Source organism: Lipotes vexillifer, unplaced genomic scaffold, assembly GCF_000442215.2.
Source record: "Lipotes vexillifer unplaced genomic scaffold, Lipotes_vexillifer_v1.1 scaffold1347, whole genome shotgun sequence".
NCBI classification, from domain to species: domain Eukaryota; kingdom Metazoa; phylum Chordata; class Mammalia; order Artiodactyla; family Lipotidae; genus Lipotes; species Lipotes vexillifer.
Genome location: NW_006796201.1, coordinates 537,264 through 556,667, shown reverse-complemented (window position 1 = coordinate 556,667; position 19,404 = coordinate 537,264). Strand labels below are relative to the sequence as shown.

Sequence of the window (19,404 nt, the reverse complement as noted above, 5' to 3'; positions counted from 1 at the left end):
CGGGGCACGAACCCGCGTCTCCTGCATCGGCAGGCGGACTCTCAAGCACTGCGCCACCAGGGAAGCCCGGAGGGTGTATTCTTAACCACTGCGACACCAGGGAAGTCCCAAGGTGTTTTGAACTTAAACTCCGGCACCTATATACATATAGTAGTGCTATATGTTTGTGTATATGTATATATACACACACCTGTTGGGTTCATATCTCAGCGCTACCACACACTGAGTTTGTGAATGAACTTTAGGAGGCTCAGTTTTCCCTCCTGAAAATGGAGGATATGACGATACCCACCTCAAAGGGTGTTCGGGGTTACATGAGATCTTGTTTTTAAAGAGCTCAGTGTAGTGTCTGGCACGGTGATAGCTGTGGATAAATGGTCACTATTATGTGCACAGAGGAAAAAAAACTGTACTAAAATGTTGGCAGCATTTATCTCTAGTGGGTGGGATTATGGTTACAATGAACATCTATTACTTTGGTAATCAGAGAAAAAGAACAATAAATGTTATTATTAATTTAAAAATCTGGCTTAGGCTTTGTTGGAAGGAACCTGCAGTTAATGTCAACGAACAGACCACAAGTAAGACATGGCCTCCGGTTCTATATCAGGACTTTAAAGACAGACACCCCTACCCCACTGCCCTCCTCAATCAAATGCTAGGTCTGTAACAAAGGGAGATACTTGGTCAGAAATCTAGAGAAAATTTGCCCTCATCCAACCTTGTGGTCCCCCTGACCAGTGCTGTCTGGAGGGTACCTCTCAAGTTATGGCCTGCTCTCCCATTGGGAGGATTATCTGGGGTTCTTAGCTAGAAATCTCTCTCTCCAGGGAACCATTCCAGAAGCGTGACAGGCACCCTCTATTGGGCCCGCACTGGGACATCTCAGAAAATAAAACACACACGAACCCACTTGCAGTAGGGGGATTGTGAGTGTCCTGGTCTGGCATCCAGAACAATCTGAGGCCCAGAACCTTGGCTCTGTCTCTGGTTGAGATTCTTGACAGCCAGCCCAGCGCCTGCTCAGCAGCAAGAGACAGAACCACCTGGAGCTGCACGCCCCCCTCCAGTCCCCTCCTCGCTCCTCCCAGGCCATCGGGCTGTCGTCCCCTGTTAAACAGGAAGAGGCAGAGCGCCCCCCTCCCGGGATTGTCTGCGGGACCATCAGCCTGCACTGGGCTGGCTTCTGAGTTTCTTTTCTCTCTCCTCCTTCCACACCCTGGAGGGGGAATATTGCTGCTGACACTGGAGTGAAATGCCGCCTCTGTTTGGGAGACAAAGAACAGAGTGGCTCCTCCGGGTCAGCTGGCTCTCCTTGGCCGGCCGGCTGCCTGGCCTCCCCAGGCTTCTTCTGGGGCATCCTATGAGGAGGGCCATCTGTGGCTACACCAGGAGCTTCTGCCTGCTCTGGAGCGGCTGCATTCTGAACGTGTTTTCACTGGAATGCAAAGGAATATTTGACCTTAAAAAATCCCAAACAGCTTCCCTGCTCTGCAAGACGTTTATCTATTGAGGGGGTGCGAGAGGGGAATAGGGTGGCTGAGGAGCAGGGGGCAGCAGGTGGTGTCCTGGCTGGGCAGGCAACCTGGCCTGTGTATTCCTCATAGAGCTAGTGAGAAATGTGTGTGAAAACCCGTGTGCTAATGTGTGACAGTGCATGCCTGTGTGCACTAACTAGAGCGTGTGTGGAAGCGTGTGCTGGGGTTTTAAAGCATGTATAGGCTGTAGTGTGACAAAGAGTCAGAGAGCGTGTGAGAATGTGTGTGAGCGTGTGAAAGTGGATGTGTGTACTCAGGCGCATGTGCAGCATTTGTGGGAAAGCATGGGGTTAAGTCTGAGCACCGTACAGGAATGTGAGTGCACGTGGAAAGTGAGAATGTGCAAGTGTGCACACGTACCAGCTAGATTGTGTAAGAGCGTGTGTGTAGTGTGCACGCTAGAAGGTCAAGAAGACGTGTACTAGAGGTTGTGAGAGTGTGTGAAGGGTAGCCAGGGAGCACTTGTAAGTATGCCTGTGAGTAGTAACTACTGTGTGCGAAAGTTTTGTAGTACTAGGGTTTGAGGGGGTGAGAACGAAAGTGTAAGTTTAAGTGCAAAAGCGCGGGGATGTGTGTGAGAACTGTGAATGTGTTCATGTGGACTCACTAGAGCATGTGTGCAAACATACGTGAGAGCCACGTATACTGTGTATGTATGTGAGCACATAGAAGGTGCGTGTGCGCCAGGGGTGAGAGCGCACGTGTGCACGGGCGTCTGCGGGGCGTGGGGACACTCAACGGGAAGGTCTGAGCAGAGTGGGCGGCCCCACGTACGAGTGTGAGTTTGTGCGTGCGCGCGCGCGCGCGCCACCACCCCCCACCTGGGTCTGAGCCGGTTGCTATGGGAACGCGCCGCGGGGCCCGGAGTTAATCATTTCCTGTGGAAAGTGTGCGGGAGGGGCCAGAGAGGGGCGGGAGCGGGGCGGGCCGAGGAGGCGGCGGCGTGGAGCTGCCTCCCGCTGGAGGGCCGGGCCGAGCCCCGGGCGCTGCGGCGACGCAGGGATCCTACCTCCACCAGGCCGGTGAGTCCGGGGCTCGGGCGGGCTGAGGACGGGCTGGGCGCTCGGGTTCCGCCCGGCCTGTCGTTCGGGGTGCCGCGTCCTGGATCCCCCTGCCTGGCCCCGTTGGGGGGGTGCAGGGAGGACCGGGCCCCGGAGACCCGGCCCTGCGCTATCCCGCCCCCCACCCCCCTGCGCCGTCCAGCCTGAGCCGAGCAGGGCATTGGGGCGGCATGTCCCCTGGAATCCAAGCAGCCTCGGGACCCCCTTTCCGATTTCAGTGGCCCGGGAAAGCCCGACACTGTCGGGGAACCGCGTGCCCGTCAGCGCCGCCCCCTCCCCTGGCAGAGGTCCCTGCGTCCGCAGGGCTCCCCTGGAGGCTGCAGTTTCGGGCCCTGCCACCCCGTCGGTCCCCTGGGCAGTTCACTTTCCCCTTCGCAGGGCCGGGATGGGGTGGGCCAGCCCCAGGTTAGGAAGGAGGGCCTGGGCCGGTGCCGTCCTGGGCAGTGGGCGAAATTGAGCCTTTGACAGCGGTAGCCTGGGGCGGTTGGCGGAGGGGGGGCCCGGGGGGGCCGGGGTGGGGGGAGCGGGCCCAGCAGGAAGGGCGAGCCAGAAGCCACCTCCTTCAACCCCCTGTTGTGAGTTAGAGCAGAACTCTGGCGCAGTGAAGGGCCTGGTCCTGGCAGATTTTAAAGAGGAAGCTGCATATAAATTGGTACCATTTGCACCTCCGACACCCCAACCCGCCCCCAATACACACATCTGTCTCAAGGTTTGGGGTCGTGGCCACCCCTGGCCTTTCATCTTCTCTGGCTTTCTGTCTGCCTGAGGCTGAGTGAGTATGTATGCTGGCCCAGGCTGTTCCCCATGCCCTTGATAAAAGTAACCCTCTCCTTGGCCAGAGAGTCATTTGCAAGGAATGCAGTCTCAGAATGGGGCCCTGTATTTGCAGTGACTGGATTTTAGGGACACAGGGTCATGAGTTCTGCTGTCCTTATGGACACCGGGGAGCAGAGATTTTGAAATCTGGGTTGACCTGCAAAACCCAGGACGTGTGACTGTGCAGAGGGGAGGTCCAGCCCCTGTTCAACCTCCTTGACGTTCTGCCCGCTCTCCCAGGGAGACCAAGCCTCCTGGGCAGCAGTCTCTGGGCAGTTGTCAAGTGTGTCCCCCAGTCATTGCAATATCCCTGGTCTGGGGCAAGGGGTCTGTAGCTCTACCACCCTGGCCTAAACCCAGAGAGGCAGGTGCTGGCTCTCCTGCAGCCAGCCCTCTGCATCCACCCACCACTGGTTACAGGACACTGAAAAAATAAAATTTGGGTATTCTTTGTATATGCCAGTATTGTTCTGAACATTGTATATATGTATTGTCTAAACTTTACACCAACCCTATAAGGTAGAGTTCTGCCCATTTCACAGATGGAGATACTGAGGCACAGAGACAAAGTAATTCTCCCAGGGTCACACATCTAGTAAGTGGCACAGCCGGGTTCTGAAGCAGCTTTCGGTCATAACCACTCTACTCGTATGCCCCCATCACCTCGCCCCATGACCTAGGTTTTTGAGTCTCCAGCCTTGGGCTGTTTGAAAGTCCTTGATACTTTTGACCTTCACACTCCTCAGGCTGCTAAATTCAGCTGCTTTTTCCTTTTCAGGATCTTGCGCACACCCTTCCTCTTTCTTCCTGATATCTTCCTGACTGCCTCCCAACTTCCCTTCCTTCCAACGAAATATTGTCTCCTTCTGTCCCTGCCCCCCTCAGACTTAGTTGATCCCCTTTAAAAGTCTTCTCCCTCAACTGTGACATCGACCTTCAGTGTCCTCCGCCATCTCACCTTCCCAGTGGCTTGGCATGCAGGTGGAGCCTGTCTCACTCCCTCCTCATCTCTTGGGCGGCTGAGCCTCAGGGTTGCTTGTGCGCCCAGCTCCGTGCCGAGCAGCCTGGAGAAGGGGACATCTGGTTTCTCCTGGTTCCTTCCATTCCACACTGCTCCATCTCCATTTCCTCAGCAGAGCTGCCCACATATTGGATTAGCCTCCACCCCGCCCTTTGGCCAGCAGTCCTGCACCCTCCCAGGAAGACTGCACCCAGGAGCCTCCTTCCTCCTCCAAGTTGTCTTCCTTAGTCCAGGAAGGCAGCGACCATGACATCCTAGTCAGGAGCCTGGCATTCTTCCAGGGCTCAGCTCTGCGAACATCGGTCATCAGATGCTCAGGCCACCCATCCTTGCACTCTTCTCTTGCCTCTCGATGCTTCAGTCATTCCTGTCCCTCTGTTGACCCAGCATGTGCAAATCTCTCCTATGCTAAATACCACATCCTCCTTCCCATCCTAGCCAGCTTCTCCAAAGTGAAGGAAGTGGCAGCTTCCTCTAGCCCCCATCCCCCTTGGGCCTTCCCACATCTGCCCTCTGCCCTGCTCCACTGACCTTTCTTCCAGTTTGACCTCTCCGTGGCATGGTTCCCTGGGAACTGACCATCCTCTCCTTCCCACTCACTCTCCGGTCACCTCGGAGGACTCTGCACCTGCCTGGTGCTCCTGCCACCTCTGACCTTCCTTCTCCAGCTTTTCTTCCCACTTGGAGTGAGCTCCATCCTTCTTGGTTGCCTCTCATCTTGCACCACCTTTGGTGATTGCATTCTCACCTGTGCCACAGTGACCCCCGTCAGCCTCCTGGTTCTGTGTCTCCATCTCCAGCCCTGCTCTCTTCCAAGCTTAAGTCTGAGCTTTTGTGTGCATTCATTTCCGGGCATTCACCCAAAAGCCATCACCAGGTGTTTGGTGTGGATGTAGCTTCGCTCTAGGCTGGGTGCTGTGGGACCCGCCCTGGGAAGCCATAGAGGGTCAGGGGAGATGGACGCTGTTCAAACAGATATCTTTATTGCCTGCTAGAGAGCGGTCAGTGCAGTGAGGGTTAGGGAAAGTGGCCTACAGCCCAGGTGGCACCATTAGGAAGTCCTTGGGTGCCTCCAACTCCATTTTAAAACCAAAAGCAAACTCCACATTGCCCCCTTGAGCTGACTTGGCTTCTTCTGTAAATGGCATTACTTGTTGTCTGAGTCCGGGACCACAGCTTGGTGTCACCTTAAATGCCCTCAGAGCTGCTTTGCACACAATAGGTACTCAATAAAGACTTGTGCAGTAAAAGAAGTCTGTTCTGTTCATTTGCTCTGTTCATAAGGGCCCCATGGGGCTTTCTACCCAGACCAGCGTTCCCCACACCCACCCCCATTCTCCATACCACCTGGTGCCTCCCTGCATCCTGTTCTGATTGTGGAGGTTTGTTGAAGTGTTTACCTCCCTCCTGACAGGGAGCTTTGAGGCCATGTCTCTCCTGATCAAAGAGGACCCCTGGCAGGTGCCTGGCACAGAGCAGGTACTGGGTAAATAATTATTAAATGAGGAATGAATGAATCTTTGTATTTCAAATCCTAGCTCGGTGTCTGCCAGTTGTAGGTACAGTGTGAAGGCTAGTTGAATACAAGAATGAGCTGATTTTAAGAGAATTTGCTATATGTAAGCCTGACGTCACAGCCACAGTCAAGGCCCCTTCTGAATAGATTCATGGAGACACTGTTGACTGGTGCTTCCTCCGTGTGGGGCTGTGACCTGTCTTTATGCTGCCAGGCTCCGAGTGGAGGGGCTGAGATGTGGGGTCTCCACATTGCGCTGCAGACACACCTGATGGGCTCCCTGCCCACTTCTGAGCCTCCCTTCTCCTTAACTAGTACCCTGAAATGGTGATAGGCTCTGTTTCAGCCCGTGAGCCCAGGGGCTCCTTGGGGGACATTCGAGTTGGGGCTCTGGTTTACAGGTGACCCAGTTCAGCAGACCCTTCCAGATGGTGGGCTCCGATCAGCTTGGGATGGGGGCGGAGGGTGCCGGCTAGCGGGCTTCAATCTCGCTTTCTTGCTCTCTCCTCAGGCTGCCCGACGCCCGGAGGAGGCTGCTGAGCCCCGCCGGGCCATGGTCCCGTCTCGCAGGACGTGGAACCTGGGAGCCACGCCCTCGCTGCGCGGCCTGTGGCGAGGGGGCCGGGCCGGGGAGCCCGAGCCGGGGATGGCTCGCCCCGCCCCAGCCAGCCCGGCCGCCCGCCCTTTCCCACACACCGGCCCGGGGAGGTTGAGAACTGGTGAGTCCGCATTTTTAAAATGCCTCTTTATTTCCTTTCCTTCCTCCAGATACCAGCGATGAGATCGGGGTTTCTGGCAAGTTCCTAGGCTCAGTCAGAGCTGTCAGGTAATTACAGGGTACCGGCAGCCCGCGAGCCGGGCGTGGAGTCAGGGCGTCAATTTCGCTGGGCGCTCCTGCCCCGCGCCGGTCTGTAAAGAGAAGCCGGGGACGCCGAGTTAAACGTTAACGCAGTCTGTAGCGCAGGGGGAGAACGCCGCGGACAGCCACGCGCTGCTCCCTGGTCCGGCCAGGTGGCTGTGGCTCTGCGATCCGCCTGTCCTTGGCGGCGGAGCGCTCGTGGTCTCGCTCCGGTTTCTGCCCGCGGCCGGTAAACAAGGTAGGTGAACAGCTGCCCGGTGCCCTGCGCGGATCTGACACTTGATTCCGCCAGGGCTCGCCCGCGGATGGCGAGGAGTGGACGGAGGCTGCTCCGGAGCGTGGCCTGGCAGGGAGTGGGTGCCATGCGCTCCTTTTAGGTGCCATCCAAGGTGGCCCCGACAGCAGGTGGGCAGTGAGGGAGTCCCCGAGTCTGGGCCCCCGCTGTGCCCCTGGGGGAGCTGTCAACAGCAGCTCTCCTTTCTGGGTCATGTCCCCTGGTGCCTCCAGCGTCAAGAAGTGGGCAGCTTCTCTGATTCCCGGTGGGAGCTAGATTGTCAGGACCAGGGAGCTGCCCCGTGACTATCTGCCAGCCTTGGCTTGGGTAGGTTGTCCTGTAAATGTGGGGACGGTGGGGGGGGGAATCTTCAGACAAGATGCCTTCAGGGGTTTGCTGTCTGACTGCTTCTGACCTACGGGGAGAGGGCTGTAGATTGCCAGCCTGTCTGAGCTGGCAGAGCCCCTCCAGGACATCGGGTCCAAGCCCCCCTCTATGTACAGAAGGGAAAACTGAGGCCCAGAGAGGGCACATAGCAAACTCCAGTTCCCTCTCTCTCATCATACTTGTGCCATAGGTAGCAGCCAGAGTGCTGCCCTCCAAAGTCTCTCTGCAGGGGACAGTGAGGCTGGGGGTGACCCTGGAGGCCGCCGGGGAAAGGTTGGGCTTTTGGATCAGGTAGCCCCAGTTGTCTGGAAGGGGCTGAAGACGGTCTCTACCCAACAAGGTTGTCCAAAGGATTAAAGATGAATGAACAGTATTGCTTTTCTGGTTTAAAAAAAAAAAAGAAAGAAAAAGAAAAAAAAAAGAAAGAAAGCAAGAATTGAAAAAAAACAAAAACATGTTCTCTTGGAAAACTAAAAAACAAAAACAAAACAAAAACACAGAAAAGTATAAGAAGGAAAATAAGAATCACCTATAAGCCTGTCACTAAACATTTTATATAGTTCCTTCTAGTCTTATGTGTGTGTGTGTGTGTTGGTCTCTTAAATTAGTATTATGAGGATTATATGACCATACAGACTTTTATCTACTTTTAAAACTTAAGACAAAGGTCCAGTGAAATCGTGTGTGTGAAATGCTAAGCGTGGTGCATGCCACTGGGTAGAGCCTCAGCCAGTGTGGACGTCCCTGGGCCTCTCTACCCCCACCCCCCTCTTATTGCTGCCTTGAGAAGGGTAGGCAAGCAGAGGGTGGGGTAGCACATGGGACTGGAATACTGGCTCTGGGTGACCCTGGGCACATTATTAACCCTTCTGGGTCTCCAGTTCCTACCTCAGCATTGTTGTGAGGAGCTGATGGCCTGCATTGCTGGCTACCTTCTGTGTGAGCACTTTACATGTGTCGCCCCGTTTAATCCTCATCACAGGACTGAGCTTGGTTCCTTATGCCCATTGTATTGAGAAGGAAACTGAGGATCAAGAAGGGCAATAAGGCCTGGAAAGCACTTGGCCCAGTGCTGGCATTCAGGATGTGATTGCCCCCCAGGGTGGGAGCTCTGCGGCTTGCCCAGTGAGGCGAATCCCCTCTCCCGCCCCGTCTGGTCCCACAGGCTGTGGCGGTGGGTCAAGGGAGGGGTGAATGGGGTGTCACTGCTGCAGCCCTCTCCCCCCACCCAGTGAGGGAGGCGGTGTGTCAGAGGCTCGAGAGGATGTGCCTTAACTGGTACTGAGTGTGTTTTTGGAGGCTGCAGGGACCACGCCACCCAGCGTGGGGTTGGTCTTTATGAAGGCAGGGGAGAAATTGCCACCTAGAGGCAGCCTCGGTAATGAGGCCGCGGCCCCAGGGTGCAGCTCCTGTGAAGATTAGCGCAGCCAGGGTGGCATCAGCTTCCTTCTGCTGCTGTCTGTAGAGGGTGTTCATGGGCAGGTGCCAGCCCTAACGCCACCGTGGAGGGAGGGGAGCCCGCCACCTCCCGCGGGGTCTTGGGTGACTTCCCGCAGAGGATCCCAGGGCGGCTTGTGGTTAGGAAGGAGTGCAGCCCCCGCCGAGTGCCAGGCCTTCCTTCTGTGTAGGGCAGGCATGTGAGGGCGTGTGAGTCCCTCCTGGCAGCACCTGGGCTGCCTGGAGTGTGTGAAAGGGGAGCTCAGCCGCGGCCCCGGCCAGTGGTCCCCGGCCAGCAGTCTCCAGCCAGCGTCAAGCATCTCACCTGTCTCCTCTGTCCTGGGACAGGGCGTGGAAGAGACAGCCCGGCTGGCGGCGACGAGGACTCCAGCACCCGAAGTGCAGCTCGCCCGGCCCTGGCTCAGTGCCGAGCCCTCAGCGTGGACTGGGCGAGCCCCGGGAGCCCTCACAGGCTCTACCTGACCCTGCAGGTGAGCCCTGGGGCGGTCAGAAATGCCAGGGCTCGAGCTGGGCCAGTGTGCCGTGGCCCTCTGAGCTCCAACAGCTTCCTTCTCCGGGGAGGGAAGCAGGGAGGGAGAGCTGGGGGCCTGCCTTCTGCCTCTTGCCAAGCTCCTCATGGCACATCCACCCTGAGCCTGCCTGAATGGGGCAATTTGCTTATTAGGTTAGCTTGGGGGAAATCTCACAGGAGACGACAGCTTTTCAGCCATGCCCTGGCTGAAGTGTTAAAGTGGGAACTGTGGGGTCTTCAGTGAGGAGCTGTTAGGAAGATGGGCAGGTTTTTAGGGGAGCTGTTTATTCCCACTGGGGCATATGAGTCCATGGGGCAATACTTATTTACATTTCCTCGTTTAAAGTGAGAACCTAAAGCTAGACAGGACTTTGCCAAAACTTGGGTTCTTTTCTCTTGCAGTTATCACTGCAAGTCAGTTATCATGTGACTTTCAAAAGACAAACTTTACATAAATGTGTGTAGTATTTGGTTGTAGAATTAATACATCATGATAGCAATAATAATAGCTACTCTTCATTGAACACTGACTTTGTACCAGGCTTTGTGGCATGTATTGTATGTCTCACATCAGTCCAAGACACGGTTACTGTTTTATATGAGTTTTATGGATGAAGTAAGGGAGGCTCAGAGAAGTCAAGTAACTTGCTAGTGGTCACACAGCAAGTTGGGATCTGAACATGATGAGCTTTATAACACATGGTGTAAAGAATTCACACGTGGCAGGAATCTAATATCTAGAAATTGAACGTCTCCTGTCATCCTGTATCTTTGAGAAATCCACTGTTAAGAGTTTGGTGTTTATCTTTCCTGTACAACCGCTTCGTTGGATTTATACAATTTTTATTCTTTATTTTTACCTTCTGTTGTGTGACTAGATCTTTCCCTCGACAGTAAGCCTTGGTTATTTCTTCACGCCTCTGTCAATATATAGAGAACTATCTCATTCTTTTAAACTGCTGCATAATATTCTGCTTCAAGGTTTATCTAACTGATCCTCTCTATTGTTTCTGATTGCAAAGAGATCCTTAAACAGATACCTATTCATGCAGCTGTAGCTTGAGCAATTTCAGGATAGCACAGGCTCTGTAATTTTTAAATGGATGCATTTGTTAACAGATATTTATGAAGTGCCTACTCTGTGTTAGGTGCCAGCACACAGCAAAGAAGAGAAATAGACCCAGCAGTCTAGCAGAGAGGCCAGGAGTAATCAGATGATCACAAATGTATGCGCAAACATTGACATAGTGGCCGAGGATGAAGGACCAGAGTTATCTGGGGGTGTTGCCAAGGCCCCTCCCCACAAGAAAGATTGTGCATGAGGGGGCCACCTTGAAGGGACACATGCAGATGGAGGGCAGGAGGGGCTGTGGGAAATATGTGCCCTTTGTGTTTGTCCTCCCTCGTGTGGCCCCAAGCCGGGTCTGAACATGGACCCCTTGTTTGTTGCTTCAGGGACAATCTTGGGCTTCTGGGTTTTTGTCAGCCCTTCTTATGTGGTTCATCTGAAAATGGAACCGAATGGTCCTTCTTTTATCTATAAGGTCTGCGAGAAAAGCATGTTGCAGGGACAGTTAAAGAAACTGTTTTTATGTTAAAGAAACCATTTTTTATGACTTGAGCCATTGGTAGTTAAATCGGGAGGTGGTCAGAAACCAGCAGCCTTGAGTTGGGCGGAGGCTCTGTTCTTGAACTTTGATTATGGGGTGTTGGGTTGTGGTTGCCGCTGAGTCCTGGGGTCAGCAGGTCTGCTGAGGATCTAAGAAGCTCCCACCAGCAACCAGTTTCCACAGTTGTGTCCTGGGCCGTTGAAGCTTCATTCAGTTTACAGGGGCTTCAAGGTGGGCGGCGGATGTGGGGCCCAAGGAGGGACCCAGACACAGTGAGGGGACCCAGTGGGTCCCCTGCCAGCTTCTCAAGCAGTTACAACCTGAGTCGCTCCCTTCGGAGGCTGCAGAAATTCCCAACCCCCCGGGGGCCTGTCTGCCCATCCTGTGGCTTGGCCAACAGGCCAGAAATAGTGTAACCTTTGCTCTGGGCGGCAAATGGAAACTTCCAGCTGCCTCCGTTGCCGCCACCAGTGACAAGGCTGCTCGTGCTGGTGTGGCAGTTGGTCACAGGGTGGGGACAAAATTAAGTCGCGGGAATTTTCCTAAATACGAGAGACTGCTCACCACCCTCCCTTCTCAAGCAGAAAGTAGAGTTGCTGTTTTAAGAATGAGGAAATGAAACTCCAGGGAAGGTAAGTAACTTGCCCACAGTCACACAGCTCACCTGAGCCAGGCTTCACACCCAGGCCTTTCTGACCCCAGGCTCTGAACATTTTTTCAACATAGCATTTGTCTTTTTGTTTTGAATAAGGTGGGCACAAAGACACGCCCAAAAGTGTCTGTAATCTGCCTTGCCAGATAACTTCTGTTATCAAAGATAACAAAGCAGAACACCATAGATGCTTACAAGGTTAAAGATGCAAATGCCAAAAAGATTCAAAATGAAATGTGAAGGCTTTCCTTTCTTCCCACTCTCTCTCGGTTAAGTTTCTTTTGATTTTCCCCCAAAGTTTAAATGCTGCATATTTCTCCTCTTAGCCCCTGCACCATCATCCGACCTCTCAGAGGAAACCAGTGTATATTTCCCCAGATTTTTTTTTTGGAGGCCTCTTTTATTTCCATTATCCTTAAATGGAATCGCACTTTACGTGTGGCTCTGCTGCTTGCCTCGGACGTCTTTCTGTGTGAGTTGCAGGTGGTTTTCTCTGCGTGAAAGACTCTTTCTGCCTCTCCCCTCCGTCTCCCACCAGTTCACTGGTCTGTTCTACCTCAGCCTTCTTTGCCTGGGTTCCTCCTTGACCTAGAGACAGGGTCCTGCGGTCCCGGATAGCCATGCCGGGGGTTGGGCCACGGCCTTTCCCTGCCCATATGGACCCGCGTGCCCCCTCCTTGGCAGTCCCAGGCTGGTGCCGTCTGAAGGTGAGGGCAGCTGACATCATGGCGGGGAGCAGCGGGCATTGCCCTGAGACTGCCGTGTGCCTGTGGGGCTGGACAAGCCTGTGGGTGTTGGGACGGTGCACCTGAAGCGATCAGACCACTGTAGTGGTGACTCGGGGCTCACAGGTCAGCTGAGTGAGCTTCACCTGAGGGTTTCTAAGTACCCAGGAACCTTGTTTGCTGGTACAGAGGGCTGGCTGCTGATGGGGGCCAGGAGAACGCACTACCCCCCGCTCGCTGTGAGATCTGGGCATGTTTTCTTCCAGACTCCGGGCCTCATTGACACCACCCACAGCATGAGGGATGGGCTGGCCGGGTCTGAGGTCCTCACCAGCTCCGGGAGCGCACCGTCCTCAGGCTCAAGGGGGGGGTCCCCTCCCCGCCACAGTCCCCGCCCCCCCTTCACGTGAGGATTCTGGTTGTGTCTTGGCAGCAGGCCCTGCGGGACAAGGGGTGCGAGAGCAAGAGTCAGGGGGCGAAAGAAGAGAAACTCCTGAAGAGGCAGGCGCCGGCCCCCAGGCGGGGCCGGGAGGCCCAAGAAGCTGGTGGCACCATGAATGTAGAGAAAACAGGTAAAGGAAGTCTGCCCGCTGACCTGGCCCAGCCCAGGGTAAAGCCGGTGTCGGAGGGGAGGCTCTTGTCCCAGACACCATCCTCCTCCCCTGGAGGTGGCCCCCTGGACGTGGAACTCAGAGACTGCAGCCTGCCCATCCCCACTCCAGGGACACCCTCCTCCCAGGGCCGCTGCCGCGCCACCGGTGATAAGCAGCTTTGGCCGGCATGGGCTGGGGTTGAATTTCCCCGCTTTTTGTCTTTTCCCCAGCGCCTGTCAAAAGCAGGGTGAAGGTGGCAGCCTCAAAGACGCCACCTCCTGCAGAGAGAGGCCTGACCCCCTCCTTTTGTCTCCGTGGGTCCATCAGGGACCCAGAGGCCCTAGGACGCGGCTTCGCTCTGCCGCGTCGAGGCCGGGAGAGAGGAGCTGGTGGCTCTGCTCTTCTCTGGCAAGGCTGACAGGCTCTGGAAGAGGCTGTGCGCCCCCTTTGTGGGGTTCCCCAGCAAGAACCCAGAGCCCAGCAGTTACTGGGAGAGTGCATCCTCAAGGAGCCCGAGGGGAAGGCCAAGAGCGAGGGGGGGAAAGGAGCTGGCCTTTCTCTCGTTTGCCTCGTCCTGTCAGAGCTTGATTTGTGTGTCTGAACTTGCGAGGTGGAAGGAACCACTCCCTTCTCTGAGGCTGATCCAGAGCCGCCTTCACCCGTGGGCCCGGCACTGATTTGGGGGCCGGTGTCGGGCTCTGGCCGGGGTGTGGAAGGGGGGGCATCGTCCAGCCAATCCGGAGGACTGACTCTTGTCAGTGGGTCCGGGGATGGGACCCCCGAGCCTGAGTGTCCTTGAGGGCCCGTGTCCAGGCAGGGTCTCTGAGAAAAAAACTGTCTTCTGAAAACTCGGACTGACAGCTGACCTACTATGAGGGTGCAAAGGTCCCTCAGTCCCCGCCCTTAACTGCCCCTTTGATCTCACCTCTTCCTCCGCTGCTGTTGTCCCTTAGCTTCCTCTAGGTCTTTTCTTGCCCGGCAAGCGCTCTCTGGGCCCTTCTTGGCTCCCTTGACACACGGGCACTGTGCCCAGGTCAAGGTGAACTCCCCTGGCTGTGGGCTCTCAGGGTGAGATGAGCAGTGTCCCGGGCAAGAAGGGCCATTCCATGTCCTACTGGGTGACACTCACTCACACCTGCGCATCCCTCCTGGGTTCCAGGCTCTTGCCCAAGGTTGCCTCTGGATAAGGACCATTGTCCCCATTTTACAAAGGAAGCCCCTGAGGGGCCCTCCCATGCTTGTCTGAAGTGGCAGAGCCAGCTCCTGGACCTGGAGTCAAGAGCATTTCCTGCCACGCCACGGCAGTCTGCAGAGGGCAGAGGGCTGTGCTGGTCACATGCTGCCCATGGCAGCCCCGTGTGCAGGCCTGGAAGCATCCGTCTGAGCTCGCTCTCTCTAGAACAGAGAGCAGAAGCTTGGCCAGCTGTGTGTGACATGCATGCCGTGTCACATGCAGGCCGCACGGCCAGGGCTCGTAGCCAGCCAGTGATGGCCCCTGTTCCAGCTTTCCAGAGGGCCTTGAGTCGGAGCTGTCCCTCAGGGTTGGGAGGAAGCGAAAAGGCAGTCTGTGTGTGCGTGGCCTGCTCCCTTTAGAGTGAGAGCGGCTTCTCACTGTCTACCTCTCCTGGGCCCAGTGCTGAGATGTCCTGCCCAGCCTGGAATCAGCTCCATCTGCGTTCCCTCCTCCAGCCCAGTCCAAAAGCCAAGCTGCTGTTTTGGCTTCTGTGCTGTCTCAGTGAGCACACTTGCCACCTCCCTGCGGGTTGAAGCTGGGATGTGTGGCTTCAGGTGCAGGTGGCTTTGTTTCCATAGTCTGGGATCCCCCCCGCCACCGAGTCCTGCCCACACAGCGTGGCGGAGCCCAGACACCCTGGTGCTCTGAGGTAGGGTGGAGGCTCGTGGCCAGCAGATGCCACTCTTCATGCTTCACTCTTGGACACTTGGCCCTGCCTCTCAGGCTTTGGCCAGGATTGGGCTGCCCGAAGATCCCTGCCCTTCCAGCCTCTCCTCGGCCCCACCTCCTTGCTAGTTCCCCACCTGCAGAGACTGGGGCCGTTCTTGGGGCCATCAAAGCAAGCTGTGACAAGCATGCCAGGCCCCATTAGCAGGTCACAGGCCTTGACTCTGTGTGTCTGTCCTTCCATCTGTCTGTCTGTGTCTCTTCTGCTCTCGGTAACAGGACGGTGGAAGGCTGAGGCGCCACCCACCCCTGTATTTATCCCTTCCTCGTGCCTGTGAGGTCCCTGTGCTCAATCCCGCAGGGGTCCATCTGGGAGCGTGCCTGGCTGTGTTCCTGCCCACGTGCTGTGTCTGTCCCCGTGTCCTGGTCTGTCTGTCCCTTGCACACGCACACCTCCACTTGCTCCCTCTCCGTGTGCGGGTAACCACTCCCTGTGGAAGGCAGGGGGCAGGCTGGGGAGCCCCCGCCTCTCTTCTGTACTCTGGAGAGGGTTTGGGGTTTAAAGAAATCATGTTCCACCAAGAATAGTGTTTTCTGAGGAGAGAACAGCTGTTGCTAGAGCTGTGTCTTTCTCAGCTGCAAGTCCATGCAGGCTGGCCATGGAGAGGGTATTGCGCATCAGACCTAGAACACAGGCTTTGGGGGAGTAATCAGTGGAAGCTGCTTTCCTAAGTCCTGGTCTAGGCAGTTCCATTCCCCAGAAGCTGCCTGCTGAAGCGGCTTACCTCCGAGGCAGGCCCCGGAGGCCCCCGGCTAACCCATGCTGCTGCTGCCCCCAGCCCTTGCCTGGCTCCCTCGTCCCCTCTGCTTGCATCCCCTCCCCTGCCATGACGGGCCCCCTCTCCTCGGCCAGGCTGGGGCCTCTGTTGCCCTGCTGATCGGCGGCTACTTTGCTCATAGGTGGGCGGCTCTTTGGCAGCGGGAGGTGCTCGAGCCTGTCGGGGCCGCCAGGTGCGGCCCCCGTGGTACATAGGATGGTGGAGGCCATGTCCCAGCTGCAGGAGGAGAAAGCCCAGCTACAGGAGGAGCTGGTGGCCCTACGGGAGAGGCTGGCTGTCTGCGACAGTGATCAGCAAGCCACATCCACCCAGCTGCAGAATCAGGTACCTGGGGAGGATGGGACGGGCTGAGGCCGCTGCCCACTGTGGAGCAGGTCGGAGGACATCGCCCAGGGCACCCGGAACCCACCAGACCACCAGCATAATGGACAGGTGGGGCCTCCGCTCCTGGCTTGGGCGTGCACAAGAGGGCGAGGTGGCGAGAATCAGAGGCCTGGGCCTCCCATGCTGGCCATCCATGCGCCCCATTCCTCGTGGTTAGCAGGGGCCAGGACCTACCTCTCCAGAAGTGACAGGCAGCATGTGTAGGCATGAGTGGAGCAGGAAAGCGCAGGGATGTTCCCATCCTGAGGCCGGTGCTGAGTCCACTCCATCTTCCAAGGTGCCCTGGCTTGGGCAGCCCAGGTGGACCAAACTCATTGCAGAGGTCACCCCACGGAAAACTGGCAGGAAATGAGAGGCTGGCGTGTGTGCAAGTGAGAGAAGGGAGTTCTAAGATCTCTGGAAGCCCTAGAAAGTGAAGGTTCTAGGGCTTCTCCTTTGTTGGCTAGCCAGGAGGACGCTGGGGACGCCACAGTCCCCGTGGGCTGACCCCTAGCCCTCGTCCGCATGCCTGGCTAATTCACCCTCCTTCCCATCACCACCTAGGCCCCGAGACCCCTTTCCTGGGGCTCAGCTCCCCACTCTTAATTGTCCGTGTCTGTCTCTCGTGCCTGTGTCTGACCCTCCCCACTTCGCCAAGGTCCCCAGCCCTGTCTCCAAACCATCGCCATGTTGGAGCCCATGCCTGAGCTCCTGGGCCTGAGCTCTCTCTGGAAAGCCCTGCCTTCGGTTGGGTCAACTTCTTTCTCTGTGATTTCCCAGCATGTGGAGCTTCTACTCAGGGGAACATCACTGAATACCGTGCCTTGTTCTCAGTTCCAGGGGCAGCAGATTATTTTCATGCACTTTTAAAATGCAGTATTTTTCCAGCTTACAAGTGTGTCCTCAAGAACTCTGTCCTGACCATCTGTCCTTGGCTGAGTTGGGTGGGCCTCCTTGGGGCATCCCTAGTGCCCTGTGTCTCCCGCTTGTACAGTGACCCCATTGTTTGCTGCCTCTGGGCCTGTCTGCCCCACTAATGGGAGCTCCTCGTGGCAGGTGTGACACACCAGCTTTGTATCACTGTTGCCTCCTGCGGTGCCCGCCTGTCTTTCTGCCTCAGATGTCTGCTGGGCGCCTGGTATGTATGGGCACCCAGCCGAGCAGTGGGGATGCCCAGGTGGACAGGCACGCCCTGGCCTGCGGAGGCTGCCGTCTGGGGGAGGACAGATGTTTGTTACATGCACTTATGAAAGTTGGAAGAGTAGCAAGGGCTCTGCAGGCAGGTACACACACAGGGAATGAGGGTTTCTACCACGTGCCTTTGTTGGGGAGATCAGGAACTGTAGGGGAGGTCGGGGGCAGCCTCCCTGAGAAGGCGGCTCTGGAGCTGAGGTCTGGCACAGAGCAGAGGAAGTGCATTCATTCTGAGCTGAGGGAACGGTCAGTGCAAAGGGACCGTGGCAGGGGCAGCAGAATGAATATCAGGGCGAACCAAGGCTTGTGTAGCTGGAACGTGGCATGAGGTGCTGCCCCATGGGGCTGTGGGGCTGGTCTAGGGCCCTCCCTGCAGGACACATGTCTGACCTGTGGCAAGAGCTCTTCCTTCCCTTGGTTTAGTTTGTCCGGGCACTTCACTTTTGAAACAAGTTTCGTTTTTTAAAGAACTTGAGTGAGATATAATTCACACACCATAAGACTCACCCCTTTAAAGTGTACAGTTTACGGTCTTAAGTATATTGGTGATGCAGCTGTCACCACTATCTAATTTTAGAACATATTTATCACCCTACAAAGACCTATTGTCACTCCCCATATGCCCCTCGCCCCCCAACCCTTGGCAACCACTGCTCTGCTTTTTTTTTTTGTTCGTTTGTGTGGATTTACCTTTTCTGAATGTTGCATATAAATTAAATAACAATATATGGTCTTTTGTGACTTTAAACAAATTTTTAAGCAACATTTTTTCCTTTAATTAGCAAAATTGACTTACTTTTTAGAGGGGAAGTTGCGGGTCAAGCATCTCAGCCTTTTTGGTGTCCTTGAGTGCCAGCTCTCCAGATGTGCCTGACCCCCTCCCCTCCCCCCAACCTCCACACCTCTGGATGATTTGGAGAATTCAGAATGGTTCCTGGTCTTTGCTCATATTTTATTCCTGAATTTTCTGACTGCCAGTTCTTTTCTGAAAAATATCTCAGGAGATGCACCTGAAGCTCCAGGTCTCTGAGCCACTCTTTGGAGAGTCTGACTCTGTAGAGCTGTGGCCAACCACTTGGGCCTAGAGCTGGGTTCAAATCCTGACTTTGGCACTACTCATTAGCTGTGTGACCTTGGGCTAGTTAATTACTGCTCTACACCTCAGTTTCCTCATCTGTAAAATGGACATAATAACAGTACCTGGTGAGATGACCCAGTATTATTGGTGTCGCCACTGCCACCACCGCCAATCATTGTTACCAGGAATGGTGTTGGATTTGGAATCACGTGAGTAGGGTTCTAGTCCTGGCTGTGCAGCTGTAGCAAGTCACTTCCTCTCTGAGCCTTCATTTACCAGTCTTGACACTGGGTCAAATAGATGTTGCTTCATGGTTATTGGGCAGCTCAATTATGGGACTGGACAGGAAAATGGATGGTAAACTGTAAAGTGCTGTGCCTTGTGAGGTGTCACTTCTGTGTGCCCTGGTCTCCTGTCAGCCTCACTGTGGTTTGGCACAGATTGACCTTTCTGGTCTTCTATACATTGCTCTGCAGGGGTTCCAATCCTAGGTCCAATCCTAGGGTCACCACTTAGTGGTCAGGTGACCTTGAACAAGTTGCCTAACCATGACTTACTCTCTTGGAACCTCAGTTTTTCTTCCTGTAAAATGGCGATAATAATAGTATGTACCTAACAGGGTTGGGGGGTTCAAAGTGATGATCTTATGAAGCCCCACTGCCCCACTGGCAAAGCTGACTCAGCAACTGGGGCTGCCATTGTCCCTGTTGGAGCCCGGACTTGTGAGGGCTTCAGGAGTCGTTTTCAGGCCTCCCCTTGGATGTGTCAGATGGAGATGTTTATATTTTCTGGGAGCTCACTGTGTGCCTTGTGGGGAGCACTCGGGTCAAAGGTCCTCAGTCCTGGGGCACCCAGCAGCCCCAGGCCACGTGCTGGTGGCCTTGAGCTCCCCTGTTCTCTGTGGATGTCCCTGGAGCAGTGGCCTTCACGCTTCCAAGGCTCCTACCGTCGTTACACACACCCAGACTGCACCCCTCCTCTTATTGCCCCCACACCTCCAGATAGAACC

At 55.5% G+C, this 19,404-nt stretch overlaps 1 protein-coding gene across 1 annotated transcript in view; it reads left to right on the top strand.

Moving 5' to 3' along the window:
• The first annotated feature begins 2,418 nt into the window (after nt 1–2,418).
• Nucleotides 2,419–19,404, top strand: part of KIFC3 (kinesin family member C3) — a 36,316-nt gene continuing 19,330 nt past the window's right edge. Inside the window, exons 1-3 of the mRNA XM_007468298.1 lie at nt 2,419–2,560; nt 6,464–6,671; nt 9,258–9,400. Coding sequence (XP_007468360.1) covers nt 6,506–6,671; nt 9,258–9,400 — 309 coding nt within the window. The 5' untranslated portion in view covers nt 2,419–2,560; nt 6,464–6,505. The remainder of the gene's footprint in view (nt 2,561–6,463; nt 6,672–9,257; nt 9,401–19,404) is intronic.